The sequence below is a fragment of the Labrus mixtus genome, chromosome 16, assembly GCF_963584025.1.
Source record: "Labrus mixtus chromosome 16, fLabMix1.1, whole genome shotgun sequence".
Lineage (NCBI taxonomy): Eukaryota > Metazoa > Chordata > Actinopteri > Labriformes > Labridae > Labrus > Labrus mixtus.
Window position 1 is genome coordinate 21,550,026 of NC_083627.1, and position 8,803 is coordinate 21,558,828.

Sequence of the window (8,803 nt, forward strand, 5' to 3'; positions counted from 1 at the left end):
AAAGTTAAAGAAGTGAACAATCTAAAGATATTTTATTACAGGTAAAAGTCATGCTCTTAAATTCAACTGAAGTATACAAATATCGTAGTAACAGTTTATTTAAAGATTTTTAAAATGTTAGTAATTATTACGCTGGTTTCTGATTTCAGAATAATAAATATTGTGTTGTTTAATGATTGTACCTATAGGCCTACATACATGTATCAGTAAGCAGCTCATTCAAATAGGCTACCTTATGTTCCCCCAGCTTGCTTAACCTTGAACATTTGTATTTATTTTTAATCCTATAGAATCCATGCAGTGACTCCTGTTGTACCAGTTACGCATTGCAATAAAAAGAAGATCCCTTTTTATCAGGGTATGATGAAGGTGCAGGAAATGGAGGTATTCAAGTGAAGTATGTGTACCTCTAAATTGTATTAATGCATGGTAGTTCAGTAGATGTTTACTGATGTGGTTGAGGTAAAAGCTAATTTGAATAACTTGACAGAGCATCTTTAACACTGTATGACTTAAGAAAACAATCTTTTTTTTTATGTGATTTCTAACTTGAAACTGAAGTGGTAGCTGTCAGGTAAGTGTGCTGAGATTTAAAATACAATATTTATTTCTGAAATAGACTTCTTCACTGTAAAGTGGCATCAAATAGAAATGCCAATTTTTGTTGTATGTTTAGGCTAAATGTAGACTATTTATGTAATCAATCTTTAAAATGTCCCTTATATGCACATTATAAGTACAAGCCATGTCACATTTTAATCCAAGTCTAAAAAATATGAGATAAAAAATGACCAATGAGGGAATCCAAAATGAAATGATTTCAGTATGATACCACAGATTTCAACTCAAAAGGCTTAAACAAAAATGTAAAATGACTAGAAACACAAGTGACTGGGATCTGCCAATGGTTACTCACAGTTTCTGTCTTGCACTGCAGTGGTTTCTCTGCTTCAGGTACTTGGTTGGTGATGGTGCTGCTGTTGAAGTTTGGGCTTTTGTCCTGTTTGTCCACCCTGATCAGCCGGTTGATGTAAGAGTTAGCAGATGGAGAACTCTTCAGAGGTCGGTGCTGCTGCTGCTGCTCCTCAAACACTGGCTCCGCTTTCGAGTTTTTACGACTCTTCCCAGACAGCAGGCTGTCCCACACTTTTCCATCTTTCACCGGGGAGCTGGCAGCGTTTCTACTCAACTCTATGGCTGAGTTTTTTCGGTTTCTCCCGGACAGGAGAGACCCCACTACTCCACCTCCTCCTCCTCCTCCTGTGCTGCCAGAAGAGGAGTTCTTAGGATGGCCCGTTTTGGAGCCTGTTGTTTTGGTACCAATGCTTGCCACCAGCCCGGTTTTGTTGGCTCTTGGTTGTGAGCCTGATTCTGAAGCTGATCGGATCCTGTCGGTACCATTCTTCAGATTGATGGGGAACTCTTTGAACCACTTTGCCATTATAACTAAGCTGGAAACCAATAAACTTCTCGGCCTGCTCAACACCTTTTAGTGCCATGCACCAGCAGGGCCCCAGAGACGCACCTTTTCAAATCACAGCCTAACTAACAAAAGACTTCCGCTGCTTTATTCTAGGATAGAGTCAACAGGATCTCCACACCTCAGTTTCAAGCCTACAAAACTATATGGTTCTATTCTTACACCTTCAAGCTTACAATATCTTTGTAAATAAAAACGTACAAGCTGCCCTTTTGGCAAGAAAAATAATACTTTATCCCATTTGTACCTACTTACACCTGTTTCTTCCTTTGCTCAGAGAAAAAGTTTATTCCCTTTGAATGAACAGATGTCTTTGGAGTGGGAATACCCGAAAGAATGCAAAGTTCTTCTTGCTTCTGATTTGTGGTCCCATTCCCAGAGTGGCTTGTATGGTCCTTTACAGTCTGCTCCTGTCGCAATGAGGCTCCTGACTGCGCCTGGAGTTTAGAAGGGGGGGGGGGTCTGAAGTGAAGAGGGGGCAGGCAGGATCTAGTGGGCGGCGACAAGCTTTTAATTGTGGACACCATGGTAGAATATAGAATACTATTTTGGAAACCAATTAAAGCGGAACAATATTCCCAGGTAACCCGCTATGAATTTTGAGTTATTTGGCCATAATGTTTAAGGGAGCCCTTGTTTAACCTGTAGGCCTACTATACAATATATAATTACATGAATCAAAATGGCTACTGAGGAAAAAAAGCAAACAGGCTCAATTATGCTGTCATATCAATTATTGTTGATTTTTACGAGCAATAGGTTACCACAAACATTCATATTCTTCCCCATTCATGTGGAAATTTACCCAGATGGCGTCTCAAATTGAATGTGACAGTCATATTAATATTTTGATGTTGGACGTTAATTCATTATTAATCTTTGTGTCACTTGATAATGTGCTTAATTGGCTGTCTAATTATTGTCCGGCCCTTCTTTAATTGCACTGCCTTGAGTTGGAAAATGGTCCGTTCTGAGCTGCTCCACATATGCCAAAGAAAGGGTTGACACTAAATCTATACATTTAAATAAATAACGTTTACAACTGTTGTCCGGGTAGATTTTAAGAATATTATAGAATAGTTTTATGTCTATTATACATTGTAAACGGTGTTGAAACAAATAACTGAAGAAATACATCTCTTATTAATTAGGTGTACTTATCGACACCCCCATTTTTGCGATGAGATGGAACCTTCCATGGTGCGCGATACTCCTGTTTGTCCCTCTTTGTCCGGTGGCGATAGAAGGCCATGATAATTATGGCAAAATTTGCGTTTATGAATGAATTATAGCATAATGGTGGATCAACAAGCATACACCGAGTGAGGACGGGTTTGCTGACAATGACACACCAGAGAGTTTCATTTTAAAGGACAGCAGAGAGAGCAACGGAGAAAGGGTACAGTTTGCTTCCAAAGACAGTCTGCAAGATGGCTAGCTATCTTCAGTGGCATGCTAACGTTAGCTAGTCAGCTAATGTTAGCATAGTAAACATCCAATTTCCAAAAACATGATTGATTGCTTAATCTTTACTCTGATAAGTAAAACCAAGTGCACATTTTAACAACTGAATGTAGAGATATAAATAATGGCTTCGGGTAATTTTCCGGTGTTGGAGCTACTGGGTGAAATCTCAATGCCGCTAGCGAGCCACATTGAGTAACGTGGTAGTAACTAGCCTGCGTTAGCTAGCTGGTTTGTTTTTTTTTGTTTTCTGCCACACATCTGTAAGTGATCATTTAGAGAGGGAGGTGGGGTGCTCTGTTACTTGCTTGTACTGGCACCCACGCCAGGTAGCAAGCAACCAGTTGTACTCAGCTTGTAGAAACAACAACAAGACTTTAACTTGTGCTGAAGAACCAGATCCCGTTTTTACCTGACGCTTATTTGGTGACCAAATCCCGGCGTGACAGACACCGTGGCGAAACATTTAGCAGCTGGAAATTAGTTTCCAGACCTGGGCCGGCTTTATAATCTAATCTAAGTTGCATAAATACGTGTTAGATAATATTTAAATGATATTGAAAATGACCTGAAAGGCAGATTCCACCTACTTTTGGCTCATAGCCTTTAAGACGTCGTCATTTTTAACTTTTTTTTTTCTTGCACATGAACGGTGATATGCCACTTCACCGACAGTCATATTAGCTAATGGCTGCCGAATCGGGGAGACTACTGGCGGGACAAGGAAAACGAAGCAAAGGTAGGAATTAATTTCACCCATCTCCCCAATCAGAACCGGAATCATCCATTACTGCGCTGCAATGGGGCTGCTGCACTGGTGCTGTTAGCAAATCCCTTCTCTCCCCCCCCCCCCCCCCCCCCCCCCCATATGTAAACTTCACGACTGTCTACGGTGGTGGCTGTTTCCTCACAGAGTGGATCTGTGAGAGGGGTTCATGTCTATCTTGCTATCAATGTACCTTCAAGCCTCGTTTCCTCGTTCCTCATGTCTTCGTCTTTTCCTGTCTCCCTCATTGACCTTACCTTTCTGCCTCTGTTTGCGGCCTCTCTCTCCCTCTCGCCTGGGTCATTTTGGTCTGCCTGGGTCATTTGCGATTCAAAGGCTTCATAACCTTGGTGATGATAACGCCTGGATGTTCAGCATCTTGTCCTCATGCCAGTCTATGTCCCATCATTGAATCCATCCCAACTGTTGGACTTGACATAGAGGCCCTAGGTCTAAAGCTGCTCCACTCTGTCACTAAGGGGTATTGGCCAATCCAAATGTGATGCTGCACCTGATTGGTGGTGGACTAATAGCATGAAGCAAAGAGGCCTATTTTTTGTTGTGGCTAATATCACATTTTCCTCTATGAACCCATTCCCTCTTTATTTGACTTTTTCAGCTTCCCAGATGAAGAGTCCCGAGAAGAAGAAGGCCAGGAAATCCACCACTCAGGTTATCTTTCAGATATCTAATTACTCTGAGATAATAAAAAAAAAGTTTCTCAATGTAGAAAAACAAATTAACTTGACTGATTAAATTGTGTTTATTTTAAAAGAAGATTTTGCTTTCAATTTTCTTTCCTTGTTTTAGGCGGCTGGGTTTTCCCACCTCACTGAGTTTGCACCCCCTCCGACACCAATGGTGGACCACCTGGTGGCTTCCAATCCCTTCGATGATGACTTTGGACCGCCATCCCGACCCAGTGGCACAGGCGCACCAGGCAATGCTCCATTTCTACCCAGTCCGGGTGCAGGCGGTGGAGGCGGTTATGGAGGTGGAGGCAGAATGGGCGGCGGCATGGGCTTCATGGGAGGACCAGGAGGACCAGGTGGCGGCCAGCCTGTGCGGCGTCCTCCATTCGGCCCGCCATCCAACGCTGGACCTCACCATCAATTAGGCTTTGGAGGCATTCCCGGCTTTGGAGGCGGTGTTGGGGGAGGAGGAGGCGGCGGCGGAGGAGGAGGTGGTGGCGGCGGCTTTCCTCCTGGCGGGCCTTCTCAGTTCAATATGCCACCAAACTTCAGTCCACCCATGCACGGCGGCCCAGGTTTCAACCCCATGTTGTCCCCGGGAGCTATGGGAGGTCCTGGAGGAGGGGGGGCACCTCACCCTCGCTTTGGCATGCCACCACAGCAGCAGCATGGTCAGGGTGGACACCCATTCAACAGCCCGCCTTTACCTGGTGGAGGAGGTCCAAGAGGGCCCCCGCATGGTCCACTGCCTCCCATGGGAGGAGGCATGGGTCCTGGAATGAACATGATGGGGGGCATGGGTGGCGGCCCAGGAAGCAACATGGTGGGAGGGATGCCAGGTATGCCCCCGCAAGGGCAGTTCCCTCCCTCCCAGGACGGTCCTTACCCTGGCCCCAGCCCACCAGGACCAGGCAATGAGGATGGAAAGAACTTTGGTGGAGGAGGGGCACCGCCTGGGCCTCAGCAGCAGCAGCAACAACAGATTAACCTAAATCCCAATGGCCCCCCTCCTAATAACACCACTCCTGGCCCTCCTGCTAACTCAGGCCCCTCGCAGCCAGGGGGAGGGTTCCCGGGCCACCCTGACGTCCAGCAGCCCAATGCCAACACACCCGGTCAGCCTCCCTCAGCACCACCCCAGCCTAACCCCAATTCTTCTCCTACTGGGCCCCTTAATGGGTCAGGGCAGCCCCAGCATCCTCCACCCAGTCAGCTGCAAGCCCCCAATAATTCTAACACCCCCAACTCAAACAACTCAAACCAGCAACAGCAGCAACAATCCACTCCACCTAACTCTGCCCCTGGTTCCACCCCATACAACCAGCAGAACAACACTCCTGGTACTGGTGGTCCACTCCCAAACCCGGCCTCCAATTCAGGTCAGAATAACATGACCAACAACAATGGGGGCAACACTCCTGGCAGCAACCCCAACCCACCCTCCAACTCAACTTCGACCCCAAACACCCAGTCCCCTCTGCCCCCCGGCCCGGCAGCTCCCTCGACCGGGCCTGGTTCTGGCCCTGGGAAACTTGGCGGACCTGGGATGGTCTTCCCTTGCGGCCTCTGCATGGCAGAGGTGCACGACGATCAGGACGCCATCCTGTGCGAGGCGTCGTGCCAGCGCTGGTTCCATAGGGACTGCACGGGCCTGACGGAGCCGGCGTATGGGCTGCTAACTCGAGAAAGCGCTGCCGTTTGGGCCTGTGACTTCTGCATCAAGACCAAGGACATACAGGCCGTGTTTGTGCGCCAGGGTTTAGGCCAGTTGGTGGCAGCTAATGAGAGTTGAGGAGTGGGCAACAAGGGACAAGGGAGTGTCGTGGAGGTGCAAAAGCATGAGGACAAATAGAGACAATCTTTCCTCTGATCTAATTGAATGACCTGTGTTTCATGTCATCTACTCGCCCAACTTTCTCTTAACTAGCCCTTTACTCGTTCACTACACCCAGAAACATGGTCATTGATATTCATGCTTATACATAGCACTTTTGAGTGGCTAGAGGCAAATCATTTTTTTCTCCCCCTTCCCTAGAGGTGTCAAATCTTAATGAATGTTAACTACACAGTCCTTCAGACATCTAGCCTGCCAACCAGCAAAGCACTGACACCAACACACTACCTCACAAACTTTGTGACTGACTGGCACGGAGGCTACCGCACTGACTTGACTGTGATTGTCTCGTCACACTCATTCACCACATGGATAAGATGCTATCTCAAACACACACACACACACACACACACACACATTGATAAAGAGTGTAATGTTAAATCTTTCCCCACTGTTTGTTGCTACAGTGACTCAAATCCTCACCATTTATTCTGTATTTGGAGGCTTTAATCAAAACAGAAACTGTATGAAATAATTTATCAAAACACATTAAAAGAGTGCCTGAAAGTCTGAGAGAAACTTTGGTTTAATTCATAAATTTATCCCAAGTTTCATTTGCCATTCAAGCACTGCCCTGTCACATTATTAGCCTTTAAATTCAAGCAAATAAAAAAAAACACATTGGCATATTAACACATACATGTTTAAGGGGAAATGCTTTTAAAGTTATTTTTCCAAGTCCTGCATATGCAAACATGCACATAAACACTCCCAGTTACCCTCTGGTTCTTGTATCTGTCATTTTGTACACAGTGCTGATTAACCCAAAGGAGACCCAGGCTAATATCTCATTCAATCCTTGCAAAAAGTGGACTTTAACATCAAAGTAATTGTAAATATTCAGACAGAATCTTGGTCTGGAGCTCCTCATTCATTGTGAACATGCCTGAGAGTTGACCAATGAACAAAATAAGTTGAACTTGTGTGTTTTGGTTGTGTACAGTAAGACGTTTTGGTTTTTATACAGTACATTTGAGTCAACTATTTCTTTTTATCTCTGCAGTACACACAAATTGTGAAATCATTGCTTTTGGATGGTGTTGGCATAGCAAGTAGTGACATCATGTCATATCAGATGTGCATAGTCCTTTTTTTTTTGAAGAAAAGAAGAAAAAAGAGGGGAGGGGAGGGTTGCATGTGAATCAATGCAGTAACTGTCTGATCTGTTTGTTTATATACTGGCCTCTGAGCTGTAAGAGGCCTTGAGATAGACCAAATAACTTAAGAGTGAAAACAACTTTTTCACATCTCTGTCATGGTATAAGGTGTTTATAAATGTCCTTCCTTCTCCCATTTCTTTATTCAATGTCCAGGTTGCCTTTCTGTTCCTTGCTCCCTCTACTGTTCTCTCTCTTTTTTCTTTTTTGTACCGGTATTTGTGCTGTGCTCTTGCTCTGCTCTTGTGCCTCCTGGTGGAGCCTGGAAGAACCAGTGAGTCCTGGATGGGGGGGGGGGAAGGTACTGAACTCTGAGTAAAGAGTTTTTTTTTTGTACTTGTCCATGTCTGTTTATATTCCCATTTTTTAATTTGTTTGCTATTTGTTGTATTAAAATAAGGTTAAGGAAAACCTGATTAAACGGATAATGTTATTTCTTGATCATTATGCTGACAGTCACATATTCAGTGATATACATTTAAATGGTCATCAGTGACTTAATTTTGCTGCTGTTCTCAGTTTATTATGAAATGAATCTGACAAGGATTAGAAATCTTACATCAGTTCCTTTTCTTTTTGAAAGATTTAATGTAGGAAATATCAGTTCTGACGGTGTTTCATCATCTTTTTGTTGACTTGAAAGTCTAAATTCTTAATTATGTTCTCGTATTTTCCTATAAGGAATAGAAAGTCAGCTACTAGTTATAAGTAAAACAGGAAGTGTTCAGTTGGTGCACCTCAAATGGTGTTATTAGGTTTATATAATAAACTAGATAATAATTAGCTTTTCAGGAATAAGTAAAGGATTGTTTTTTAATGAAAGTCCTCTGAAAAAAATGCTGTTAAACTTAACACATCCCAAAGCTTTGTCTTTGTTTTGCTAGGAACCCAAAATAATTGTGTTTCCAAAACATTTCAAAGAATTCTGTAATGTATATATGTTTATATTTACAATATAACTGCATGTTAGGGTCTGTATTAATGCCACAACTTAGTCTGAGAGAGATCATTTACATTATAGTGCAGAATGTTTACATGATTACAAAACAAGTGACAAAGGTTTAATTAAGTATAAATTTAAGTACAATGGCCATGACTAAAAGTAAAACAATAATACTCAAACGTTCTGGTCCTGTGCATTCTGATGGCCATGTAGGCCACAGTTTACAAACTGAAAGTAAATGACTAAATACAAAAATGCTTATCCAGTATATAATTAGAGATGCCTTAGCTGTAACATGTATATGTTTTTATTATAATGAGGGAAGCCCCTCTGCCAATATGGGGAAAAGATTAAACAAACTAAATGTTTATTGTCTTATGATGACTTAACATCAATTAATATGATCT

General features: G+C 43.3%; 3 protein-coding genes across 6 annotated transcripts in view; 1 reads left to right on the forward strand and 2 right to left on the reverse strand.

Annotated features, from left to right (window-relative positions):
* The window catches only part of LOC132991180 (SH2 domain-containing adapter protein E-like), a 10,567-nt gene extending 8,012 nt beyond the window's left edge, over nt 1-2,555 (reverse strand). The window contains exon 1 of the mRNA XM_061059825.1: nt 917-2,555. Coding sequence (XP_060915808.1) covers nt 917-1,441 — 525 coding nt within the window. The 5' untranslated portion in view covers nt 1,442-2,555. The remainder of the gene's footprint in view (nt 1-916) is intronic.
* The window catches only part of efna3a (ephrin-A3a), a 192,902-nt gene extending 187,399 nt beyond the window's left edge, over nt 1-5,503 (reverse strand). For both annotated transcript variants that reach the window (XM_061059826.1, XM_061059827.1), the window contains exon 1: nt 5,383-5,503. The gene's annotated coding sequence lies outside the window, so the exon portion shown is untranslated. The remainder of the gene's footprint in view (nt 1-5,382) is intronic.
* On the forward strand, nt 2,706-7,886 carry pygo2 (pygopus homolog 2 (Drosophila)). Of its 3 annotated transcripts, XM_061059823.1 has the most exons (4): nt 2,706-2,879; nt 3,620-3,683; nt 4,330-4,382; nt 4,521-7,886. In XM_061059823.1, the coding sequence occupies exons 2-4, from the start codon at nt 3,632-3,634 to the stop codon at nt 6,192-6,194; spliced, it is 1,779 nt and encodes a 592-aa protein (XP_060915806.1). In that variant the 5' UTR covers nt 2,706-2,879; nt 3,620-3,631; the 3' UTR covers nt 6,195-7,886. The 3 variants fall into 3 exon arrangements, with proteins under 3 accessions (XP_060915806.1, XP_060915805.1, XP_060915807.1); XM_061059822.1 differs by having other exon boundaries at nt 2,706-3,683; XM_061059824.1 differs by lacking the exon at nt 3,620-3,683.
* Nucleotides 7,887-8,803: the final 917 nt, after the last annotated feature.

Excerpts from the sequence above, each read along its gene's own strand:
- pygo2 (XM_061059822.1), top strand. The coding sequence starts at position 3,632 with ATGGCTGCCGAATCGGGGAGACTACTGGCGGGACAAGGAAAACGAAGC. Across the intron at positions 3,684-4,329 it reads ACAAGGAAAACGAAGCAAAG|CTTCCCAGATGAAGAGTCCC; the intron begins GTAGGAATTAAT and ends TGACTTTTTCAG. Across the intron at positions 4,383-4,520 it reads CCAGGAAATCCACCACTCAG|GCGGCTGGGTTTTCCCACCT; the intron begins GTTATCTTTCAG and ends TCCTTGTTTTAG.